This window comes from Oncorhynchus nerka, linkage group LG9b (assembly GCF_034236695.1).
Source record: "Oncorhynchus nerka isolate Pitt River linkage group LG9b, Oner_Uvic_2.0, whole genome shotgun sequence".
NCBI lineage: Eukaryota > Metazoa > Chordata > Actinopteri > Salmoniformes > Salmonidae > Oncorhynchus > Oncorhynchus nerka.
In genome coordinates, this window is record NC_088424.1 from 45,274,004 (window position 1) to 45,301,503 (window position 27,500).

Here is a 27,500-nt window from a genome sequence, read left to right on the forward strand (position 1 = left end):
GGTCTGTCTGTCTGTCTGTCTGTCTGTCTGTCTGTCTGTCTGTCTGTCTGTCTGTCTGTCTGTGTCTGTCTGTCTGTCTCTCTCTCTTTCTCTCGCTCTCTGTGTCTCTCTCGCTCTCTGTGTCTCTCTCTCTCTCTCTCTACCTACAGACTTATAATACCAACAAATCCCGGCCCAAAGAACGTGGAGAATAAGATTCACTTTCTTAGGCGTTCAGTTAACTTGGGTGTGTTTTTTTCTTCAGTGGGAATAAAGGTAAAATGCTGAGATCCAGGGAGTCCGAGGTGAAACAGCCGACGGGGCAACGCTGTGACTCATAACACACGGCACGCCAAGGCGTTACCGCACTTTCATTCTCATCCTTCTCCTTTCTTCGCCAAGCAACTTGTCAAAAGAGATTAAAGGAGGAGAGGAGGAGAGGCCCGGATGAAGAGAGACATTTTTTGTTGTTGTTGAATTTTTAGCTTGTTAAAATCTCTCTGAGGGGGCGAGGGGGGGTTTGTGTGTATTGAAACAGTCCTGTGAGTAATGGGCTAGTCAACACCTCTGCAGGTTTTTAGAGAGGTTTAGCAGTTGTTTCTCTAACTGAAAGCTGACTGGTCACCCACCAAGCATGGCCACATTTTGTATTCGTAGGAGGATGGTTCACCAATCGGTGCAGTTTGAGCAGCTGGCTGTCGAGTGGGCAAGATCTAGTTGTTTACATGCATTGGACAGACAAGTGTAGGCCGCAAGATGTGAGTGAAAGATTGCGGAGGAGAGAGGAGGCTTGGCTGGAAGCGCTGGGCAGGTTGTTGTCTGAATTAGACCCACAGGATTATACCTACGGAGGAGCGGCTTCTATGCAGAAACTTTGAATGTCTTTGAACTTCTTAATGTTGGACCAGAGCGAACAAGCTTGTGTGTGCAGAGGGGCATCGGAAATTAAACAAAAACACATCTCTCTCTAATTTCTAAATCACGCTTGTAACGTCAGTAGGCTACAGTAGTCTAGGCTTTGGAGGGGGAGGGGCTACAGTAGCCTAAGCTTTGGGGGGGCCTACAGTAGTCTAGGCTTTGGAGGGGAGGGGCTACAGTAGTCTAGGCTTTGGAGGGGAGGGGCTACAGTAGTCTAGGCTTTGGAGGGGAGGGGCTACAGTAGTCTAGGCTTTGGAGGGGAGGGGCTACAGTAGTCTAGGCTTTGGAGGGGAGGGGCTACAGTAGTCTAGGCTTTGGAGGGGAGGGGCTACAGTAGCCTAGGCTTTGGAGGGGCTTTGGGGCTACAGTAGCCTAGGCTTTGGAGGGGAGGGGCTACAGTAGTCTAGGCTTTGGAGGGGAGGGGCTACAGTAGTCTAGGCTTTGGAGGGGAGGGGCTACAGCAGTCTAGGCTTTGGAGGGGGAGGGGCTACAGTAGTCTAGGCTTCGTAGGGAGAGGGGCTACAGTAGCCTAGGCTTTGGTGAGGGAGGGGCTACAGTAGTCTAGGCTTTGGAGGAGGAGGGGCTACAGTAGTCTAGGCTTTGGAGGAGGAGGGGCTAGGCTTTGGATTAGTCTTAGTCTAGGCGTTGGAAGGGGAGGGGCTACAGTAGTCTAGGCTTTGGAGGGGAGGGGCTACAGTAGTCTAGGCTTTGGAGGGGAGGGGCTACAGTAGTCTAGGGTTTGGAAGGGGAGGGGCTACAGTAGCCACAGTAGCCTAGGCTTTGGAGGGGAGGGGCTACAGTAGTCTAGGCTTTGGAGGGGGAGGAGCTACAGTAGTCTAGGGTTTGGAAGGGGAGGGGCTACAGTAGCCACAGTAGCCTAGGCTTTGGAGGGGGAGGGGCTACAGTAGTCTAGGCTTTGGAGGGGAGGGGCTACAGTAGTCTAGGGTTTGGAAGGGGAGGGGCTACAGTAGCCACAGTAGCCTAGGCTTTGGAGGGGGAGGGGCTACAGTAGTCAAGGAGGGGTTAGAGGGGTAGCTATCGCCTGTCAAGGAGGGGTTAGAGGGGTAGCTATCACCCGTCAATAAGGGGTTAGAGGGGTAGCTATCACCCATCAAGTAGGGGTTAGAGGGGTAGCTATCACCCATCAAGTAGGGGTTAGAGGGGTAGCTAGCACCCGTCAAGTAGGGGTTAGAGGGGTAGCTAGCGCCCGTCAAGGAGGGGTTAGAGGGGTAGCTATCGCCTGTCAAGGAGGGGTTAGAGTGGTAGATATCGCCCGTCAAGGAGGGGTTAGAGGGGTAGCTAGCGCCCGTCAAGGAGGGGTTAGAGGGGTAGATATCGCCCCAGTCAAGGAGGGGTTAGAGGGGTAGCTATCGCCCCAGTCAAGGAGGGGTTAGAGGGGTAGCTATCGCCACAGTCAAGGAGCGGTTAGAGGGGTAGCTATCACCCGTCAAGGAGGGGTTAGAGGGATAGCTATCGCCCCAGTCAATGAGGGGTTAGAGGGGTAGCTATCACATGTCAAGGAGGGGTTAGAGGGGTAGCTATCACATGTCAAGGAGGGGTAAGAGGGGTAGCTATCACCCATCAAGTAGGGGTTAGAGGGGTAGCTAGCACCCGTCAAGGAGGGGTTAGAGGGGTAGCTAGCGCCCATCAAGGAGGGGTTAGAGGGGTAGCTATCGCCCGTCAAGGAGGGGTTAGAGGGGTAGCTATCGCCCCAGTCAAGGAGGGGTTAGAGGGGTAGCTATCACCCGTCAAGGAGGGGTTAGAGGGGTAGCTATCGCCCGTCAAGGAGGGGTTAGAGGGGTAGCTAGCGCCCATCAAGGAGGGGTTAGAGGGGTAGCTAGCGCCCATCAAGGAGGGGTTTGTTTTCTTGTCTCCCCACGATTCTCTGTTAATTGTTATGCTACATTTCTAACGTTTAGGAAACTGCTAATGCGGCGGTCTCTGGTGTTATATATCTGGTGTTATATATCTGGTGTTATATATCTGGTGTTATATAGTCTGGTGTTATATAGCCTGGTGTTATATAGCCTGGTGTTATATATCTGGTGTTATATATCTGGTGTTATATAGCCTGGTGTTATATATCTGGTGTTATATATCTGGTTTTATATATCTGGTGTTATATAGTCTGGTGTTATATAGCCTGGTGTTATATAGCCTGGTGTTATATATCTGGTGTTATATATCTGGTGTTATATAGCTGGTGTTATATATCTGGTGTTATATATCTGGTGTTATATATCTGGTGTTATATAGCCTGGTGTTATATAGCCTGGTGTTATATAGCCTGGTATTATATATCTGGTGTTATATAGCCTGGTGTTATATATCTGGTGTTATATCTGGTGTTATATATCTGGTGTTATATAGCCTGGTGTTATATATCTGGTGTTATATATCTGGTCTTATATATCTAGTGGTGTTATATATCTGGTGTTATATATCGGGTCTTATATATCTGGTGTTATATAGCCTGGTGTTATATAGTCTGGTGTTATATAGTCTGGTGTTATATATCTGGTGTTATATATCTGGTGTTATATATCGGGTCTTATATATCTGGTGTTATATAGCCTGGTGTTATATATCTGGTGTTATATATCTGGTGTTATATATCTAGTGTTATATATCTGGTGTTATATATCTAGTGTTATATATCTAGTGTTATATAGCCTGGTGTTATATAGCCTGGTGTTATATAGCCTGGTGTTATATATCTGGTGTTATATAGCCTGGTGTTATATAGTCTGGTGTTATATAGCCTGGTGTTATATATCTGGTGTTATATATCTGGTCTTATATATCTAGTGTTATATATCTGGTGTTATATATCTGGTGTTATATATCGGGTCTTATATATCTGGTGTTATATAGCCTGGTGTTATATATCTGGTGTTATATAGCCTGGTGTTATATATCTGGTGTTATATAGCCTGGTGTTATATATCTGGTGTTATATATCGGGTCTTATATATCTGGTGTTATATAGCCTGGTGTTATATAGCCTGGTGTTATATAGCCTGGTGTTATATATCTGGTGTTATATATCTGGTGTTATATAGCCTGGTGTTATATATCTGGTGTTTTATATCTAGTGTTATATATCTGGTGTTATATAGCCTGGTGTTATATATCTAGTGTTATATAGCCTGGTGTTTTATAGCCTGGTGTTTTATAGCCTGGTGTTATATAGCCTGGTGTTATATATCTGGTGTTATATATCTGGTGTTATATAGCCTGGTGTTATATAGCCTGGTGTTTTATAGCCTGGTGTTTTATAGCCTGGTGTTTTATAGCCTGGTGTTTTATAGCCTGGTGTTTTATAGCCTGGTGTTATATAGCCTGGATAGTGTTGTTACCGATTGTGTCTTTTATGGATCCAAGCTACACTTTTTTTCTTGTCTGGCATTTTGCAGATGTTGTGGTTGACTTCCGATCAGATTCAGATCAGTTCAGATTTAAATGAAAACACTAACGTCCTGTCTTCTCTCTGTCTCCTCCCAGGTGTCTGTGTTTGATCGTGTGAGGTGAGGTGTCTGTCTTCGTTGAGGGGAGCGAGGAGTCGCCGCTTTGTGTCTTCGTTGAGGGGAGCGAGGAGTCGCCGCTTTGTGTCTTCGTTGAGGGGAGCGAGTCGCCGCCGCTTTGTGTCTTCGTTGAGGGGAGCGAGGAGGAGGAGTCGCTGTGCCAACCTGGACCATCATGGTGCCAAACATTCACCCTGCAGTTCCCCTCCTGCCCAGGGGGGCGGTGCCATCCCTCCTGCTGCTACTCAGCTGCCTGGTGCTCTCCTCTCAGGCTGACAGTAAGTACTGTACTTTATGTATGACTAAAAACATGCTTTTAAACTATACCTAGACCAAATAGACTTCAACTTGTAGTTCATCGTGTAATTTGTTCAGTCAGTCTGCCTCTTAACAGAAGTGCACCATTACATTAAACTGGACTGCTGAATATTCATTTTTGCTCTAGCTTGTTTGTTTGTTTGTTTGCTTGTTTGCTTGTTTGTTTGCTTGTTTGCTTGTTTGTTTGTTTGTTTACTTGTTTGTTTGTTTGTTTGTTTGTTTGCTTGCTTGTTTGTTTGTTTACTTGTTTGTTTACTTGTTTGTTTGCTTGTTTGTTTGTTTGCTTGTTTGTGTGTTTGTTTGTTTGTTTGTTTGTTTGTTTACTTGTTTGTTTGTTTGCTTGCTTGTTTGTTTGTTTGCTTGTTTGCTTGTTTGTTTGCTTGTTTGTTTGTTTGTTTGCTTGTTTGTTTGTTTGTTTGTTTGTTTGTTTGTTTGTTTGTTTACTTGTTTGTTTGTTTGTTTACTTGTTTGTTTGTTTGTTTGTTTGTTTGCTTGCTTGTTTGTTTGTTTACTTGTTTGTTTACTTGTTTGTTTGCTTTTTGTTTGTTTGTTTGTTTGTTTGTTTGTTTGTTGTTTGTTTGTTTGTTTGTTTGTTTAAGGAGACGCTGCTCACGCTGTGCAATTTGCTGCTTAATTTAACTCCGTACATACCACTCCAGGGCCCATTTTCCCCGAAGGCGCTGGAACTGAGTCTTACGAGTGTTTTAAACGTCTTTCCTACAACGACCCAGGATGCAACATGCGTTTTCCCAGAACACCACGCCAGTGAGAACGGTCGCTAAGTGCGTCGTTGGAGCGTGATAGTAAAGAAAAGGAGAGCTGGTCTCGGATCAGCTTTTTTCCATTCAAATCTGACCTTAACATTATAATTATTTCACAATATTGATGACGGATCAGATCCTAGAGAGATATTACCACCTACAATTTGGCAAAGTCATGAAATATTATGAGAGAAATTACAGACAGTAGCCTACAAGTAGCAAAATAGAACTCAATTGATTGATCATTAAATGTATTTCAATATGATTGATATAGACATATAGACATACTGTTTTATTTTAGTGCAGTCATCTCGGGCTTTCGTTTGAAACATCTCATTATACGTTGTTTGTTTGTAATCAATTGCAAAGACGTTGGCAAGTTTTGAATTTGTAGTTAACTTTGTTCTGAAGTCATCGGGGGTCACATAGAGACGGATAAAACCCATGTGGTTCTGTTCAGCGGAGATCTTCGGTGTATGAAGTGACGCAGGAAGGCAAAACTGTACCGGTCCACTTGGTCTCCTAGGTGGATTCTGATCGCACCATACTCAGCTGCTTTCCAAATGCGCTCAGTCTGCTGGTGTTCTGTAGAATATTCTAGAAACAGCACATGTGGTGTGTGTGTGTGTGTGTGCGCGTGTGTGCACGCATGTGTGTGTGTGCATGTCTGTGTGTGTGTGTGCGCGTGTGTGTGCGTGCATGTGTGCGTGTGTGTGTGCGTGCGCGTGCGTGTGTGTATGACCTCAGTACCCTGCTGTCCATCTTAATGAAGATAGGGGTTTGGAGAAGTGCTCTCTTCGAGACATGTCACTGTCGCTAGGTTCTGGGGCCCCTGGGAGTCTGTGTGGCCCCCGGGGTTGTCGAGTGTGGAGAGATGCCCTACAGAAGAGGAGGGGTCAGGGGACCAAAATTAATTCAGCACATAACCTCAACCACAGCGCTGTCACAGGGTCACTGTAATTCAATTAGATGACACACGAGTACACTCTCATTTTCTATCTCACGTTTCAACCTCTCCTGCCGCTCGCTGTGTGACCGTTGGCTTCACATTTGAACACGTGTCAGTGTATTACTGACCTTCGGGAACACATTTGATTCTCTACCATTGTACTCTAGAATCCTGACGGCGTGCTCTACGCCAAGGCTTCCAGTTCCTCCACAATAATATAGAGATGAGTCACTTCAGCCCCCTTTTTCCACCTCTGACCCTGCGACATATAGGACGAATGAAGTGGTTGTGTGATGTTTGAGTGGTAAAATAAATTAAACTCAGCCCTCCGTTAGTCAGACGGGAAACAAAAATAGACAATTGAGTGTAATATTATTTTCCTTTTAATTAGCCTTTCTGATGTGGTAGCTTCTATCTAGCTATGTGGTCCTCTTGCTCTTCTCTCTACTGTGTAAGCCTTACCTCTCTATAGGCCCAGACAGGCAGGCAGGCAGGCCTACTATAGCTGTCCCTCCCTGTCCTCCCCTGTCCCTCCCTGTCCTCCCTGTCCTCCCTGTCCCTCCCTGTCCTCCCCTGTCCTCCCTGTCCTCCCCTGTTCTCCCCTGTCCTCCCCTGTCTCTCCCTGTCCTCCCCTGTTCTCCCCTGTCCTCCCCTGTTCTCCCCTGTCCCTCCATGTCCTCCCCTGTCCTCCCCTGTCCCTCCCTGTTATCCCCTGTCCCTCCCTGTCCTCCCCTGTTCCTCCCCTGTTCCTCCCCTGTCCTCCCCTGTCCTCCCCTGCTCCCTCCCCTGTCCTCCCCTGCTCCCTCCCCCGTCCTCCCCTGTCCTCCCCTGTCCCTCCCCTGTCCTCCCCTGCTCCCTCCCTGTCCCCCCTCCCCGTCCTCCCCCCGTCCTCCCCTGCCCTCCCCTGTCCTCCCCTGTCCTCCCCTGCTCCCTCCCTGTCCTCCCCTGCTCCCTCCCTGTCCTCCCCTGCTCCCTCCCCGTCCTCCCCTGTCCTCCCCTGCTCCCTCCCTGTCCTCCCCTGTCCCTCCCCTGCTCCCTCCCTGTCCTCCCCTGTCCTCCCCTGCTCCCTCCCTGTCCTCCCCTGCTCCCTCCCTGTCCTCCCCTGCTCCCTAACTACAGTAATGCTATTAATCAGAGGTGGATGCTTTCATCTTATCATGATTCATATGCTACTCTGAAGTCCTGTCTATACTGTGTTTAAGCCTGACCTCTCTATAGGTTAAGACAGACCGATCTCTTCTAAAGCTGGTCCCCTCTGTTCTGCTGCCTAACAAACTCCAGTAATCAGATCATTACCAGGTAAAACGAGCCAGTGGGGCCTTTTAATTCTCAGACAAAGACCGTCTCTGTGTCGTGACCAACTGGAAAGCTCGTCTTCTGTTCAGACAGTCTCTGTGTCGTGACCAACTGGAAACCTCGTCTTCTGTTCAGACAGTCACTGAGCCTCTCTCTACAATGGGCTGGTAGTTAAGGACAGTCATTGAGCCTCTCTCTACAATGGGCTGGTAGTTAAGGACAGTCACCGAGCCTCTCTCTACAATGGGCTGGTAGTTAAGGACAGTCACTGAGCCTCTCTCTACAATGGGCTGGTAGTTAAGGACAGTCACTGAGCCTCTCTCTACAATGGGCTGGTAGTTAAGGACAGCAGGAGACAGTTGTCTGGGTCATATTCAAAACAGCCAGCTACACGAAACAGATATCTATCCCAGCCTGTCAGACCTCAGGCTGCTTCTCTTCATAGTGATATAAGGAACCTACATTTACATCTGATACATTTTGCATAACGATGATGTAGATTCATAGCTGCCTGCACCAAATTGTCATTTGTTGTTGGAGACAGATGAGACTAGATAACGTTCCTTTTCACATTGGGAGAAGGAAGTTAAAACATGTTTTTTTAAAGGGATGTGTTGTTTCCTGTTTTCAACTGCATGTTGCTTTTCAATTCAGTGAGATTTCTGGGATTTCCAGCCATTTTAGTAGCCAAACCGTTCCACCTGTTCTGTGAGATCCATTATTGGGAGTCGACCAATAGAATCCCTCCCTCCCCAGTGTTCCAGAATCTAGGGGCCATCTGAGGCCTTGTGACATCATTAGTCTCATGTGAGCATTTAACCCCGTCCTGTACAGACGGGGCAGGGCAATCAATCCTGAGTGGTGACCTCAGACACCCCGTTGATCCCTAGGGAAGACACTGTAATCAACCCAGGTCACTCTACATCACAATAGACCACCACTCCTTCACCAACAAGGTCATACTCAAAGTCACACAGAACAAAACCCACCATGTCTATACATTATCCTTTAAATATAATGGTTTATCTTTTTATTTCATGTCGACTTGTTTCAGGTTGACTTGTTTCAGGTTGACTTGTTTCGTGTCGACTTGTTTCGTGTCGACTTGTTTCGTGTCGACTTGTTTCGTGTCGACTTGTTTCGTGTCGACTTGTTTCGTGTCGACTTGTTTCGTGTCGACTTGTTTCATGGTGACTTGTTTCATGGTGACTTGTTTCATGTCGACTTGTTTCATGTCGACTTGTTTCATGTCGACTTGTTTCAGGTTGACTTGTTTCAGGTTGACTTGTTTCAGGTTGACTTGTTTCATGGTGACTTGTTTCATGGTGACTTGTTTCATGTCGACTTGTTTCATGTCGACTTGTTTCATGTCGACTTGTTTCATGGTGACTTGTTTCAGGTTGACTTGTTTCAGGTTGACTTGTTTCATGGTGACTTGTTTCAGGTCGACTTGTTTCAGGTTGACTTGTTTCATGTCGACTGGTCCCAGATCAGTTTCTGCTATCATGTCAAGTCCCTGCTCGCCTGTTATTGTTCTAGCCTGGTCCCAGATCAGTTTCTGCTATCATGTCAAGTCCCTGCCATGCCTGTTATTGTTCTAGCCTGGTCCCAGATCAGTTTCTGCTATCATGTCAAGTCCCTGCCATGCCTGTTATTGTTCTAGCCTGTTCCCAGATCAGTTTATGCTATGGCATAAACAGACTGGTAAAAAATACACGTGTCATAAGGGCATCACTCTGGGATGTACAATATGTTTTACGATGAGTATTAGTCGCTATGGATACGAGTAGGATCTCTGCTAAAATGTACAAGTTGACTTCACGTAAACGGTTAGCATTACTTTTCCCGAGTCACTCTCCTAGCCTGCGGTTTCTAGAAGAATCCTTAGACCTTCAAAATGAAAGGTGATTGGTAAATAAATAGTATATGCGTAGCTAATAGCCGTGTAATTGCCTCTTAATGGCGTAGCCCACACGCACACTAAACACCTCAGAAAGAGAACATTGATATTTGCTCTGTTATAAAGGGGATTTCTAGAAGGTTCAGTAGTAGTGGTCTGTAAACTGATGTGTTAAAGGGGATTTCTAGAAGGTCCAGTAGTAGTGGTCTGTAAACTGATGTGTTAAACGGGATTTCTAGAAGGTTCAGTAGTAGTGGTCTGTAAACTGATGTGTTAAACGGGATTTCTAGAAGGTTCAGTAGTAGTGGTCTGTAAACTGATGTGTTAAACGGGATTTCTAGAAGGTTCAGTAGTAGTGGTCTGTAAACTGATGTGTTAAATGGGATTTCTAGAAGGTTCAGTAGTAGTGGTCTGTAAACTGATGTGACGTTAAGAGCTGAGGTAGAAATCTGTAAACCGGTTAGCCATTGTTTGTCCAGACATGAGTGCAGGGGAACAGAAGGGTTGAGAATAAGAGAGAGGAGTGGGTGGGTGGGCGGCTGGATGGATGGATGGAAATTAGATTGTGTTTTTTTGAAGTGTCCATATGGTCATCTAGCGAAAATTGATGGGGATGGAAATGGATTCATTTTAATTAAAAGTAACCACATCCAGCATGGAGAGACACTTGGCAACCTGATACTGGTAGTCCACAGCTGTGGTCCCCTAGACCAACCCAGCCAGGACAACAGAGACAGGGGACCGACCCAGCCAGGACAACAGAGACAGGGGACCGACCCAGCCAGGACAACAGAGACAGGGGACCGACCCAGCCAGGACAACAGAGACAGGGGACCGACCCAGCCAGGACAACAGAGACAGGGGACCGACCCAGCCAGGACAACAGAGACAGGGGACCGACCCAGCCAGGACAACAGAGACAGGGGACCGACCCAGCCAGGACAACAGAGACAGGGGACCGACCCAGCCAGGACAACAGAGACAGGGGACCGACCCAGCCAGGACAACAGAGACAGGGGACCGACCCAGCCAGGACAACAGAGACAGGGGACCGACCCAGCCAGGACAACAGAGACAGGGGACCGACCCAGCCAGGACAACAGAGACAGGGGACCATCCCAGCCAGGACAACAGAGACAGGGGACTATCCCAGCCAGGACAACAGAGACAGGGGACTGACCCAGCCAGGACAACTGAGACAGGGGACTATCCCAGCTAGGACAACAGAGACAGGGGACTATCCCAGCCAGTACAACAGAGACAGGGGACTATCCCAGCCAGGACAACAGAGACAGGGGACTATCCCAGCTAGGACAACAGAGACAGGGGACTATCCCAGCCAGGACAACAGAGACAGGGGACCAACCCAGCCAGGACAACAGAGACAGGGGACCGACCCAACCAGGACAACAGAGACAGGGATCCAACCCAACCAGGACAACAGAGACAGGGGACCGACCCAGCTAGGACAACAGAGACAGGGATCCAACCCAACCAGGACAACAGAGACAGGGGACCAGGCCAGCCAGGACAACAGAGACAGGGATCCAACCCAACCAGGACAACAGAGACAGGGGACCGACCCAGCTAGGACAACAGAGACAGGGATCCAACCCAACCAGGACAACAGAGACAGGGGACCAATCCAGCCAGGACAACAGAGACAGGGATCCAACCCAACCAGGACAACAGAGACAGGGATCCAACCCAGCTAGGACAACAGAGACAGGGATCCAACCCAACCAGGACAACAGAGACAGGGGACCAGCCCAGCCAGGACAACAGAGACAGGGGACCAATCCAGCCAGGACAACAGAGACAGGGGACCAATCCAGCCAGGACAACAGAGACAGGGGACCAATCCAGCCAGGACAACAGAGACAGGGGACTATCCCAGCCAGGACAACAGAGACAGGGGACCAACCCAGCCAGGACAACAGAGACAGGGGACCGACCCAGCTAGGACAACAGAGACAGGGATCCAACCCAGCTAGGACAACAGAGACAGGGGACCGACCCAGCCAGGACAACAGAGACAGGGGACCGACCCAGCCAGGACAACAGAGACAGGGGACCGACCCAGCCAGGACAACAGAGACAGGGGACTATCCCAGCCAGGACAACAGAGACAGGGGACTATCCCAGCCAGGACAACAGAGACAGGGGACTGACCCAGCCAGGACAACTGAGACAGGGGACTATCCCAGCTAGGACAACAGAGACAGGGGACTATCCCAGCTAGGACAACAGACAACTAGAGACAGGACAGGGGACTATCCCAGCCAGGACAACAGAGACAGGGGACTATCCCAGCTAGGACAACAGAGACAGGGGACTATCCCAGCCAGGACAACAGAGACAGGGGACCAACCCAGCCAGGACAACAGAGACAGGGGACCGACCCAACCAGGACAACAGAGACAGGGATCCAACCCAACCAGGACAACAGAGACAGGGGACCGACCCAGCTAGGACAACAGAGACAGGGATCCAACCCAACCAGGACAACAGAGACAGGGGACCAGGCCAGCCAGGACAACAGAGACAGGGATCCAACCCAACCAGGACAACAGAGACAGGGGACCGACCCAGCTAGGACAACAGAGACAGGGATCCAACCCAACCAGGACAACAGAGACAGGGGACCAGGCCAGCCAGGACAACAGAGACAGGGGACCAATCCAGCCAGGACAACAGAGACAGGGATCCAACCCAACCAGGACAACAGAGACAGGGATCCAACCCAGCTAGGACAACAGAGACAGGGATCCAACCCAACCAGGACAACAGAGACAGGGGACCAGCCCAGCCAGGACAACAGAGACAGGGGACCAATCCAGCCAGGACAACAGAGACAGGGGACCAATCCAGCCAGGACAACAGAGACAGGGGACCAATCCAGCCAGGACAACAGAGACAGGGGACTATCCCAGCCAGGACAACAGAGACAGGGGACCAACCCAGCCAGGACAACAGAGACAGGGGACCGACCCAGCTAGGACAACAGAGACAGGGATCCAACCCAGCTAGGACAACAGAGACAGGGGACCAATCCAGCCAGGACAACAGAGACAGGGGACCGACCCAGCTAGGACAACAGAGACAGGGATCCAACCCAACCAGGACAACAGAGACAGGGGACCAACCCAGCCAGGACAACAGAGACAGGGGACCGACCCAGCCAGGACAACAGAGACAGGGGACCGACCCAGCCAGGACAACAGAGACAGGGGACCGACCCAGCCAGGACAAGAGAGACAGGGGACCGACCCAGCCAGGACAAGAGAGACAGGGGACCAATCCAGCCAGGACAACAGAGACAGGGGACCGACCCAGCTAGGACAACAGAGACAGGGGACCAGAGAGAGAGAGAGAGAGAGAGAGAGAGGAAGCTTTTCATGTGGCAGAGCAGCAATGTCATGGCATCGTCAGGGAGGAGAGGAGAGGAGAGGAGAGGAGAGGAGAGGAGGGAGGAGGGTCGTCTGAGGTTAACGATGGGAGATTAATAGTTTAATTAGTGCGTTTGATAGCAAGGCAGAGAGAGGAGGAAGGAGGCACCACCCAAACCCTCCACACACAACAACACCAACCAACATCCATCTAATAGGGAGAGAAATGGCTGAATGTTTCTCGGCTGTATCAGTTCACATCTCTGTGTAACAGTAGATAGTAAAACACATTGAGATGTGGAAAATGGAGGCATGTTCTCTAGGCCAGGTATTCTTCACATTTTCAAACAGTCCATTTATATTTTCCAACGGGGCTATACATTTGGGTGAGTTTTTCTTCTCGGCTGAATAGCCTCTGTTTCACTGCCAAAAATCAAATTAAACCATCTATTGTTCAGCGAAATAACAATACAATGTCAAATACAGGAAGTCTAGTCAAATAATTAACATCCAATCACATTAACCATTACTCTCTCGCAGGGGAATCCCACTAACGGTCTGTATGTAGCCAAACGTAGCTGCTGCTCATTCCGTTTGCTCCAAAATGGATAAATGGTTTAAAAAAGTAAGGCCCTCGTCCATAGAGACACATAGCAGCTCTACTGGTAGTACTGCTACTACTACTAGGATATCATACTGCTAGAGCTCTACTGGTAGTACTGCTACTACTAGGATATCATACTGGTATAGTACTGCTACTACTACTAGGATATCATACTGCTACTACTACTAGGACATCATACTGCTACTACTACTAGGACATCATACTGCTACTAGGACATCATACTGCTACTACTACTAGGACATCATACTGCTACTACTACTAGGACATCATACTGCTACTACCAGCTCTACTGATAGTACTGCTACTCCTACTAGGACATCATACTGCTACTTCTACTAGGACATCATACTGCTACTACCAGCTCTACTGATAGTACTGCTACTACTACTAGGACATCATACTGCTACTACCAGCTCTACTGATAGTACTGCTACTACTACTAGGACATCATACTGCTACTACTACTAGGACATCATACTACTGCTACTACTACTAGGACATCATACTGCTACTACCACTAGGACATCATACTGCTACTACTACTAGGACATCATACTGCTACTACTACTAGGACATCATACTGCTACTACCAGCTCTACTGGTAGTACTGCTACTACCACTAGGACATCATACTGCTACTACTACTAGGACATCATACTGCTACTACTACTACTAGGACATCATACTGCTACTACTACTAGGACATCATACTGCTACTACTACTACGACATCATACTGCTACTACTACTAGGACATCATACTGCTACTACTACTACTAGGACATCATACTGCTACTACTACTAGGACATCATACTGCTACTACTACTAGGACATCATACTGCTACTACCACTAGGACATCATACTGCTACTACTACTAGGACATCATACTGCTACTACCACTAGGACATCATACTGCTACTACTACTAGGACATCATACTGCTACTACTACTAGGACATCATACTGCTAGGACATCATACTGCTACTACTACTAGGACATCATACTGCTACTACTACTAGGACATCATACTGCTACTACTACTAGGACATCATACTGCTACTACTACTAGGACATCATACTGCTACTACTACTAGGACATCATACTGCTACTACTACTAGGACATCATACTGCTACTACTACTAGGACATCATACTGCTACTACTACTAGGACATCATACTGCTACTACTACTAGGACATCATACTGCTACTACTACATCATACTAGGACATCATACTGCTACTACCACTAGGACATCATACACTACTACTAGGACATCATACTGCTACTACCAGCTCTACTGGTAGTACTGCTACTACTACTAGGACATCATCACTACTACTACTAGGACATCATACTGCTACTACTACTAGGACATCATACTACCAGCTCTACTGGTAGTACTACTACTACTAGGACATCATACTGGACATCATACTGCTACTACTACTAGGACATCATACTGCTACTACTACTAGACATCATACTGCTACTACCACTAGGACATCATACTAGCTCTACTGGTAGTACTGCTACTACCAGATCTACTGATAGTACTGCTACTACTACTAGGACATCATACTGCTACTACTACTAGGACATCATACTGCTACTACTACTAGGACATCATACTGCTACTACTACTAGGACATCATACTGCTACTACCAGCTCTACTGATAGTACTACTACTAGGACATCATACTGCTACTACAGCTCTACTGGTAGTACTGCTACTACTAGGACATCATACTGCTACTACCACTAGGACATCATACTGCTACTACCACTAGGACATCAGGACATCATACTGCTACTACCAGCTCTACTGGTAGTACTGCTACTACTACTAGGACATCATACTGCTACTACCACTAGGACATCATACTGCTACTACCACTAGGACATCATACTGCTACTACCACTAGGACATCATACTGCTACTACCAGCTCTACTGGTAGTACTGCTACTACTACTAGGACATCATACTGCTACTACCACTAGGACATCATACTACTACCACTAGGACATCATACTGCTACTACTACTAGGACATCATACTGCTACTACCAGCTCTACTGGTAGTACTGCTACTACTACTAGGACATCATACTGCTACTACTACTAGGACATCATACTGCTACTACTACTAGGACATCATACTGCTACTACCAGCTCTACTGGTAGTACTGCTACTACTACTAGGACATCATACTGCTACTACCAGCTCTACTGATAGTACTGCTACTACTACTAGGATATCATACTGCTACTACTACTAGGACATCATACTGCTACTACTACTAGGACATCATACTGCTACTACCAGCTCTACTGGTAGTACTGCTACTACTACTAGGACATCATACTGCTACTACCACTAGGACATCATACTGCTACTACCACTAGGACATCATACTGCTACTACCAGCTCTACTGGTAGTACTGCTACTACTACTAGGACATCATACTGCTACTACCACTAGGACATCATACTGCTACTACCAGCTCTACTGGTAATACTGCTACTACCACTAGGACATCATACTGCTACTACCACTAGGACATCATACTGCTACTACCACTAGGACATCATACTGCTACTACTACTAGGACATCATACTGCTACTACCAGCTCTACTGGTAGTACTGCTACTACTACTAGGACATCATACTGCTACTACCACTAGGACATCATACTGCTACTACCAGCTCTACTGGTAGTACTGCTACTACTACTAGGACATCATACTGCTACTACCAGATCTACTGATAGTACTGCTACTACTACTAGGACATCATACTGCTACTACTACTAGGACATCATACTGCTACTACTACTAGGACATCATACTGCTACTACTACTAGGACATCATACTGCTACTACCAGCTCTACTGATAGTACTACTACTAGGATATCATACTGCTACTACTACTAGGACATCATACTGCTACTACCAGCTCTACTGGTAGTACTGCTACTACTACTAGGACATCATACTGCTACTACCACTAGGACATCATACTGCTACTACCACTAGGACATCATACTGCTACTACCAGCTCTACTGGTAGTACTGCTACTACTACTAGGACATCATACTGCTACTACCACTAGGACATCATACTGCTACTACCACTAGGACATCATACTGCTACTACCACTAGGACATCATACTGCTACTACCACTAGGACATCATACTGCTACTACCACTAGGACATCATACTGCTACTACCACTAGGACATCATACTGCTACTACCAGCTCTACTGGTAGTACTGCTACTACTACTAGGACATCATACTGCTACTACCACTAGGACATCATACTGCTACTACCACTAGGACATCATACTGCTACTACCACTAGGACATCATACTGCTACTACCAGCTCTACTGGTAGTACTGCTACTACTACTAGGACATCATACTGCTACTACTACTAGGACATCATACTGCTACTACTACTAGGACATCATACTGCTACTACTACTAGGACATCATACTGCTACTACCAGCTCTACTGGTAGTACTGCTACTACTACTAGGACATCATACTGCTACTACCAGCTCTACTGATAGTACTGCTACTACTACTAGGATATCATACTGCTACTACTACTAGGACATCATACTGCTACTACTACTAGGACATCATACTGCTACTACCAGCTCTACTGGTAGTACTGCTACTACTACTAGGACATCATACTGCTACTACCACTAGGACATCATACTGCTACTACCACTAGGACATCATACTGCTACTACCAGCTCTACTGGTAGTACTGCTACTACTACTAGGACATCATACTGCTACTACCACTAGGACATCATACTGCTACTACCAGCTCTACTGGTAGTACTGCTACTACCACTAGGACATCATACTGCTACTACCACTAGGACATCATACTGCTACTACCACTAGGACATCATACTGCTACTACTACTAGGACATCATACTGCTACTACCAGCTCTACTGGTAGTACTGCTACTACTACTAGGACATCATACTGCTACTACTACTAGGACATCATACTGCTACTACCAGCTCTACTGGTAGTACTGCTACTACTACTAGGACATCATACTGCTACTACCACTAGGACATCATACTGCTACTACTACTAGGACATCATACTGCTACTACCAGCTCTACTGATAGTACTGCTACTACTACTAGGACATCATACTGCTACTACCAGCTCTACTGATAGTACTGCTACTACTACTAGGATATCATACTGCTACTACTACTAGGACATCATACTGCTACTACTACTAGGACATCATACTGCTACTACCAGTAGTACTGCTACTACTACTAGGACATCATACTGCTACTACCACTAGGACATCATACTGCTACTACCACTAGGACATTATACTGCTACTACCAGCTCTACTGGTAGTACTGCTACTACCACTAGGACATCATACTGCTACTACCAGATCTACTGATAGTACTGCTACTACTACTAGGACATCATACTGCTACTACCACTAGGACATCATACTGCTACTACTACTAGGACATCATACTGCTACTACTACTAGGACATCATACTGCTACTACCACTAGGACATCATACTGCTACTACCAGCTCTACTGGTAGTACTGCTACTACTACTAGGACATCATACTGCTACTACTACTAGGACATCATACTGCTACTACTACTAGGACATCATACTGCTACTACCAGCTCTACTGGTAGTACTGCTACTACTACTAGGACATCATACTGCTACTACCAGCTCTACTGATAGTACTGCTACTACTACTAGGATATCATACTGCTACTACTACTAGGACATCATACTGCTACTACTACTAGGACATCATACTGCTACTACCAGCTCTACTGGTAGTACTGCTACTACTACTAGGACATCATACTGCTACTACCACTAGGACATCATACTGCTACTACCACTAGGACATCATACTGCTACTACCAGCTCTACTGGTAGTACTGCTACTACTACTAGGACATCATACTGCTACTACCACTAGGACATCATACTGCTACTACCAGCTCTACTGGTAGTACTGCTACTACCAGATCTACTGATAGTACTGCTACTACTACTAGGACATCATACTGCTACTACTACTAGGACATCATACTGCTACTACTACTAGGACATCATACTGCTACTACTACTAGGACATCATACTGCTACTACCAGCTCTACTGATAGTACTACTACTAGGATATCATACTGCTACTACTACTAGGACATCATACTGCTACTACCAGCTCTACTGGTAGTACTGCTACTACTACTAGGACATCATACTGCTACTACCACTAGGACATCATACTGCTACTACCACTAGGACATCATACTGCTACTACCAGCTCTAGGACATCATACATGCTACTACCACTAGGACATCATACTGCTACTACCACTAGGACATCATACTGCTACTACCACTAGGACATCATACTGCTACTACCAGCTCTACTGGTAGTACTGCTACTACTACTAGGACATCATACTGCTACTACCACTAGGACATCATACTGCTACTACCACTAGGACATCATACTGCTACTACCACTAGGACATCATACTGCTACTACCAGCTCTACTGGTAGTACTGCTACTACTACTAGGACATCATACTGCTACTACTACTAGGACATCATACTACTACTAGGACATCATACTGCTACTACCAGCTCTACTGGTAGTACTGCTACTACTACTAGGACATCATACTGCTACTAGCTCTACTGATAGTACTGCTACTACTACTAGGATATCATACTGCTACTACTACTAGGACATCATACTGCTACTACTACTAGGACATCATACTGCTACTACCAGCTCTACTGGTAGTACTGCTACTACTACTAGGACATCATACTGCTACTACCACTAGGACATCATACTGCTACTACCACTAGGACATCATACTGCTACTACCAGCTCTACTGGTAGTACTGCTACTACTACTAGGACATCATACTGCTACTACCACTAGGACATCATACTGCTACTACCAGCTCTACTGGTAATACTGCTACTACCACTAGGACATCATACTGCTACTACCACTAGGACATCATACTGCTACTACCACTAGGACATCATACTGCTACTACTACTAGGACATCATACTGCTACTACCAGCTCTACTGGTAGTACTGCTACTACTACTAGGACATCATACTGCTACTACCACTAGGACATCATACTGCTACTACCAGCTCTACTGGTAGTACTGCTACTACTACTAGGACATCATACTGCTACTACCAGATCTACTGATAGTACACTACTACTAGGACATCATACTGCTACTACTACTAGGACATCATACTGCTACTACTACTAGGACATCATACTGCTACTACTACTAGGACATCATACTGCTACTACCAGCTCTACTGATAGTACTACTACTAGGATATCATACTGCTACTACTACTAGGACATCATACTGCTACTACCAGCTCTACTGGTAGTACTGCTACTACTACTAGGACATCATACTGCTACTACCACTAGGACATCATACTGCTACTACCACTAGGACATCATACTGCTACTACCAGCTCTACTGGTAGTACTGCTACTACTACTAGGACATCATACTGCTACTACCACTAGGACATCATACTGCTACTACCACTAGGACATCATACTGCTACTACCACTAGGACATCATACTGCTACTACCACTAGGACATCATACTGCTACTACCACTAGGACATCATACTGCTACTACCACTAGGACATCATACTGCTACTACCAGCTCTACTGGTAGTACTGCTACTACTACTAGGACATCATACTGCTACTACCACTAGGACATCATACTGCTACTACCACTAGGACATCATACTGCTACTACCACTAGGACATCATACTGCTACTACCAGCTCTACTGGTAGTACTGCTACTACTACTAGGACATCATACTGCTACTACTACTAGGACATCATACTGCTACTACTACTAGGACATCATACTGCTACTACTACTAGGACATCATACTGCTACTACCAGCTCTACTGGTAGTACTGCTACTACTACTAGGACATCATACTGCTACTACCAGCTCTACTGATAGTACTGCTACTACTACTAGGATATCATACTGCTACTACTACTAGGACATCATACTGCTACTACTACTAGGACATCATACTGCTACTACCAGCTCTACTGGTAGTACTGCTACTACTACTAGGACATCATACTGCTACTACCACTAGGACATCATACTGCTACTACCACTAGGACATCATACTGCTACTACCAGCTCTACTGGTAGTACTGCTACTACTACTAGGACATCATACTGCTACTACCACTAGGACATCATACTGCTACTACCAGCTCTACTGGTAGTACTGCTACTACCACTAGGACATCATACTGCTACTACCACTAGGACATCATACTGCTACTACCACTAGGACATCATACTGCTACTACTACTAGGACATCATACTGCTACTACCAGCTCTACTGGTAGTACTGCTACTACTACTAGGACATCATACTGCTACTACTACTAGGACATCATACTGCTACTACCAGCTCTACTGGTAGTACTGCTACTACTACTAGGACATCATACTGCTACTACCACTAGGACATCATACTGCTACTACTACTAGGACATCATACTGCTACTACCAGCTCTACTGATAGTACTGCTACTACTACTAGGATATCATACTGCTACTACTACTAGGACATCATACTGCTACTACTACTAGGACATCATACTGCTACTACCAGTAGTACTGCTACTACTACTAGGACATCATACTGCTACTACCACTAGGACATCATACTGCTACTACCACTAGGACATTATACTGCTACTACCAGCTCTACTGGTAGTACTGCTACTACCACTAGGACATCATACTGCTACTACCAGATCTACTGATAGTACTGCTACTACTACTAGGACATCATACTGCTACTACCACTAGGACATCATACTGCTACTACTACTAGGACATCATACTGCTACTACTACTAGGACATCATACTGCTACTACTACATCATACTGCTACTACCACTAGGACATCATACTGCTACTACCACTAGGACATCATACTGCTACTACTACTAGGACATCATACTGCTACTACTACTAGGACATCATACTGCTACTACCAGCTCTACTGGTAGTACTGCTACTACTACTAGGACATCATACTGCTACTACCAGCTCTACTGATAGTACTGCTACTACTACTAGGATATCATACTGCTACTACCAGCAGTACTACACCTGCACCTGTCGACGACACAAGTTGTTCTGCTTCCACGAGCACATCCAATGTTAGCATCAGTAATTCTACATTTATTGTTAGCCCAGCTAGCATGGCCACTGACAGTTGTGAATCTGATGCAGCCAAAGAGCTACTGCCCCCTTACCTGGGAAAACACCAAGCTACTGCCCCCTTACCCAGGAAAACACCAAGCTACTGCCCCCTTACCCAGGAAAGCACCAAGCTACTGCCCCCTTACCCGGGAAAACACCAAGCTACTGCCCCCTTACCCAGGAAAACACCAAGCTACTGCCCCCTTACCCAGGAAAGCACCAAGCTACTGCCCCCTTACCTGGGAAAACACCAAGCTACTGCACCCTTACCTGGGAAAACACCAAGCTACTGCCCCCTTACCCAGGAAAGCACCAAGCTACTGCCCCCTTACCTGGGAAAACACCAAGCTACTGCCCCCTTACCCAGGAAAACACCAAGCTACTGACCCCTTACCCGGAAAGCACCAAGCTACTGCCCCTTACCTGGGAAAACACCAAGCTACTGCCCCCTTACCCAGGAAAACACCAAGCTACTGACCCCTTACCCAGGAAAGCACCAAGCTACTGCCCCTTACCCAGGAAAACACCAAGCTACTGCCCCCTTACCCAGGAAAGCACCAAGCTACTGCCCCCTTACCTGGGAAAACACCAAGCTACTGCCCCCTTACCCAGGAAAACACCAAGCTACTGACCCCTTACCCAGGAAAGCACCAAGCTACTGCCCCCTTACCTGGGAAAACACCAAGCTACTGCCCCCTTACCCAGGAAAACACCAAGCTACTGACCCCTTACCCAGGAAAGCACCAAGCTACTGCCCCTTACCCAGGAAAACACCAAGCTACTGACCCCTTACCTAGGAAAGCACCAAGCTACTGCCCCCTTACCCGGGAAAACACCAAGCTACTGACCCCTTACCCAGGAAAGCACCAAGCTACTGACCCCTTACCCAGGAAAGCACCAAGCTACTGCCCCTTACCCAGGAAAACACCAAGCTACTGACCCCTTACCCAGGAAAACACCAAGCTACTGCCCCCTTACCCAGGAAAACACCAAGCTACTGCCCCCTTACCCAGGAAAGCACCGAACAACAGACAGGGACGTTGGACCATCGAAGAGGCACAAATATGATGAGAACTACATTGATTTGGGGTTCACTTATATTGGGAGTAGTGCCTTTCCTCAGACACAGTGTGTTATGAGCTTGATGACGAGTCTCTCACACGACTATCTGGGTGACGTTTTTTATCACCTGAATGATCTGAATCAAGGATTACAGGGACTCTCCGCAACTATATTCAATGTGCGGGACATAATTGAGGCTATGATTAAGAAGTTGGAGCTCTTCTCTGTCTGTATTAATTAACAAGGACAACACACAGGTTGGAGCTCTTCTCTGTCTGCATTAATTAACAAGGACAACACACAGGTTGGAGCTCTTCTCTGTCTGTATTAATTAACAAGGACAACACACAGGTTGGAGCTCTTCTCTGTCTGTATTAATTAACAAGGACAACACACAGGTTGGAGCTCTTCTCTGTCTGTATTAATTAACAAGGACAACACACAGGTTGGAGCTCTTCTCTGTCTGTATTAATTAACAAGGACAACACACAGGTTGGAGCTCTTCTCTGTCTGTATTAATTAACAAGGACAACACACAGGTTGGACCTCTTCTCTGTCTGTATTAATTAACAAGGACAACACACAGGTTGGACCTCTTCTCTGTCTGTATTAATTAACAAGGACAACACACAGGTTGGAGCTCTTCTCTGTCTGTATTAATTAACAAGGACAACACACAGGTTGGAGCTCTTCTCTGTCTGCATTAATTAACAAGGACAACACACAGGTTGGAGCTCTTCTCTGTCTGCATTAATTAACAAGGACAACACACAGGTTGGAGCTCTTCTCTGTCTGTATTAATTAACAAGGACAACACACAGGTTGGAGCTCTTCTCTGTCTGCATTAATTAACAAGGACAACACACAGGTTGGAGCTCTTCTCTGTCTGTATTAATTAACAAGGACAACACACAGGTTGGAGCTCTTCTCTGTCTGCATTAATTAACAAGGACAACACACAGGTTGGAGCTCTTCTCTGTCTGCATTAATTAACAAGGACAACACACAGGTTGGAGCTCTTCTCTGTCTGCATTAATTAACAAGGACAACACACAGGTTGGAGCTCTTCTCTGTCTGCATTAATTAACAAGGACAACACACAGGTTGGAGCTCTTCTCTGTCTGCATTAATTAACAAGGACAACACACAGGTTGGAGCTCTTCTCTGTCTGTATTAATTAACAAGGACAACACACAGGTTGGAGCTCTTCTCTGTCTGCATTAATTAACAAGGACAACACACAGGTTGGAGCTCTTCTCTGTCTGCATTAATTAACAAGGACAACACACAGGTTGGAGCTCTTCTCTGTCTGCATTAATTAACAAGGACAACACACAGGTTGGAGCTCTTCTCTGTCTGCATTAATTAACAAGGACAACACACAGGTTGGAGCTCTTCTCTGTCTGCATTAATTAACAAGGACAACACACAGGTTGGAGCTCTTCTCTGTCTGTATTAATTAACAAGGACAACACACAGGTTGGAGCTCTTCTCTGTCTGTATTAACAAGGACAACACACAGGTTGGAGCTCTTCTCTGTCTGCATTAATTAACAAGGACAACACACAGGTTGGAGCTCTTCTCTGTCTGCATTAATTAACAAGGACAACACACAGGTTGGAGCTCTTCTCTGTCTGTATTAATTAACAAGGACAACACACAGGTTGGAGCTCTTCTCTGTCTGCATTAATTAACAAGGACAACACACAGGTTGGAGCTCTTCTCTGTCTGCATTAATTAACAAGGACAACACACAGGTTGGAGCTCTTCTCTGTCTGCATTAATTAACAAGGACAACACACAGCTCTTTCCATCGTTGGATGATTTGTTTTGTGTGTAAATGAACTCAAGCTTACGGACAATGTCAAATGTGATTTAGCGAAGCACCTGAGTGAGCTGGGCAATTATGAAGGTACTTTCCCGAAACAAATGACACAAACAACTGGATTCGTTATCCCTTTCATGCCCTGCCTCCAGTCCACTTACCCATATCTGAACAAGAGCAACTCATCAAAATTGCAACAAGCGGTTCTGTGAAAACTAAATGTAATCAGAAGTCACTGCCAGATTTCTGGATCGGGCTGCGCTCAGAGTATCCTGCCTTGGCAAATCGCGTGTTAAGACACTGATGCCCTTTGCAACCACGTACCTATGTGAGAGTGGATTCTCGGCCCTCACTAGCATGAAAACTAAATACAGGCACAGACTGTGTGTGGAAAATGATTTAAGACTGAGACTCTCTCCAATACAACCCAACATTGCAGAGTTATGTGCATCCTTTCAACCACACCCTTCTCATTAACCTGTGGTGAGTTATTCACCATTTTTTGATGAACAAATAAGGTTTTATATGTAAGATGGTTAAAGAGCAAAATGATTGATTATTATTATATTATTATTTGTGTCCTGGTCCTATAAGAGCTCTTTGTCACTTCCCACGAGCCGGGTTGGGACAAAAACTCACACTCATTGTTGTTTAATAAATGTACTGCATAGTGTGTGTGTGGCAGGCTTACAATATTGGCAAAAAACAACATTGTAGAGTGCGCTGATCCTTGTGCTAGAGGGGATACAGCTGACCCTGGTGCTAAAGGGGGTACAGGTGTCCCTGGTGCTAGAGGGGGTACAGCTGACCCTGGTGCTAGAGGGGATACAGCTGACCCTGGTGCTAGAGGGGATACAGCTGACCCTGGTGCTAGAGGGGGTACAGCTGACCCTGGTGCTAGAGGGGGTACAGTTGACCCTGGTGCTAGAGGGGGTACAGCTGACCCTGGTGCTAGAGGGGATACAGCTGACCCTGGTGCTAGAGGGGGTACAGCTGACCCTGGTGCTAGAGGGGGTAGAGCTGACCCTGGTGCTAGAGGGGATACAGCTGACCCTGGTGCTAGAGGGGATACATCTGACCCTGGTGCTAGAGGGGGTACAGCTGACCCTGGTGCTAGAGGGGGTACAGCTGACCCTGGTGCTAGAGGGGATACAGCTGACCCTGGTGCTAGAGGGGGTACAGCTGACCCTGGTGCTAGAGGGGATACAGCTGACCCTGGTGCTAGAGGGGGTACAGCTGACCCTGGTGCTAGAGGGGGTAGAGCTGACCCTGGTGCTAGAGGGGATACAGCTGACCCTGGTGCTAGAGGGGATACAGCTGACCCTGGTGCTAGAGGGGGTACAGCTGACCCTGGTGCTAGAGGGGGTACAGCTGACCCTGGTGCTAGAGGGGGTACAGCTGGAGGGTGAATGTTTGAAGGGGTACGGGACTGTAAACAGTTTGGGAACCACTGGTGTAGAGGATCCAGCCATTGTTTTATGTTGTGAATCTGCACAGGAGAACAAAACACATGACACAATTATCCCGTTTCGACGCACGCACACACACACACACACACACACACACACACACACACACAACAGCAGCTTTCCATCAGACTAGGCTATAGCATAAATAAAAAATGTATCCTCAATCTACGGAAAGCCTGATGTGGGAAGACCACATCTAATGACAGCGATCGATTGAATAATTTCACTGCAAATAAAACAGCAAGACACATATCCACGTGGAGGGAAATATACCTTGACAACACGTGCCCCGTTTGAAGGGGTACGGGACTATTTAAAAGTTCAGGAACCATTGCTCTGGGCCAAATGCTTGTCCAAAGCTTCGGAGAGACACGTTTCTAGAATAAATGTAGGTTTCTTACTTCAGTTTAAATCTGAATACATTTTGGACATGTGTCACGACTCGACATTCTCTCTCATATTCTCTCCTATCGCAGAGGTTGAACTTTGGCTTCAGCCAGTGGGGGGGTGTACATTTACCTTGAATGATATGAGGTTTAAAATATTTAAGGTCTTCTTGACTGCATAAAATATTAAAGTATTACATGTTCTCTTAGTCCTCTTCCTCACAATGACTCAATGTGTCCCAAATGTCACTCTATTCCCTATTTAGTGCACTACTTTAGACCAGATCCCTATGACACCCTATTCCCTATTTAGTGCACTACTTTAGACCAGATCCCTATGACACCCTATTCTCTATTTAGTGCACTACTTGGGACAGACTGTCAGTCAATCTAACCTGGTGGATTATTCATATCGCTCTACCCCTGGTGAGGAGTTTAAACATAGTTCATTTACATGTTTTCTCAGGGTGAATTTAGCTAGCTCTCGTGTAGTCAGGCAGTCTCAGCCCTGTGGACAGACCAGGCAGTCTCAGCCCTGTGGACAGACCAGGCAGTCTCAGCCCTGTGGATAGACCAGGCAGTCTCAGCTCTCGTGTAGTCAGGCAGTCTCAGCCCTGTGGATAGACCAGGCAGTCTCAGCCCTGTGGATAGACCAGGCAGTCTCAGCTCTCGTGTAGTCAGGCAGTCTCAGCCCTGTGGATAGACCGGGCAGTCTCAGCCCTG

General features: G+C 46.6%; 1 protein-coding gene across 5 annotated transcripts in view; it reads left to right on the forward strand.

Annotated features, from left to right (window-relative positions):
• The window catches only part of LOC115124740 (receptor-type tyrosine-protein phosphatase F), a 460,456-nt gene that overhangs the window by 169,344 nt on the left and 263,612 nt on the right, over nucleotides 1-27,500 (forward strand). For all 5 annotated transcript variants that reach the window (XM_065013771.1, XM_065013769.1, XM_065013773.1 and 2 more), the window contains one exon: nucleotides 4,402-4,699. In XM_065013771.1, the coding sequence (XP_064869843.1) occupies nucleotides 4,597-4,699 (103 nt within the window). In that variant the 5' untranslated portion in view covers nucleotides 4,402-4,596. The remainder of the gene's footprint in view (nucleotides 1-4,401; nucleotides 4,700-27,500) is intronic.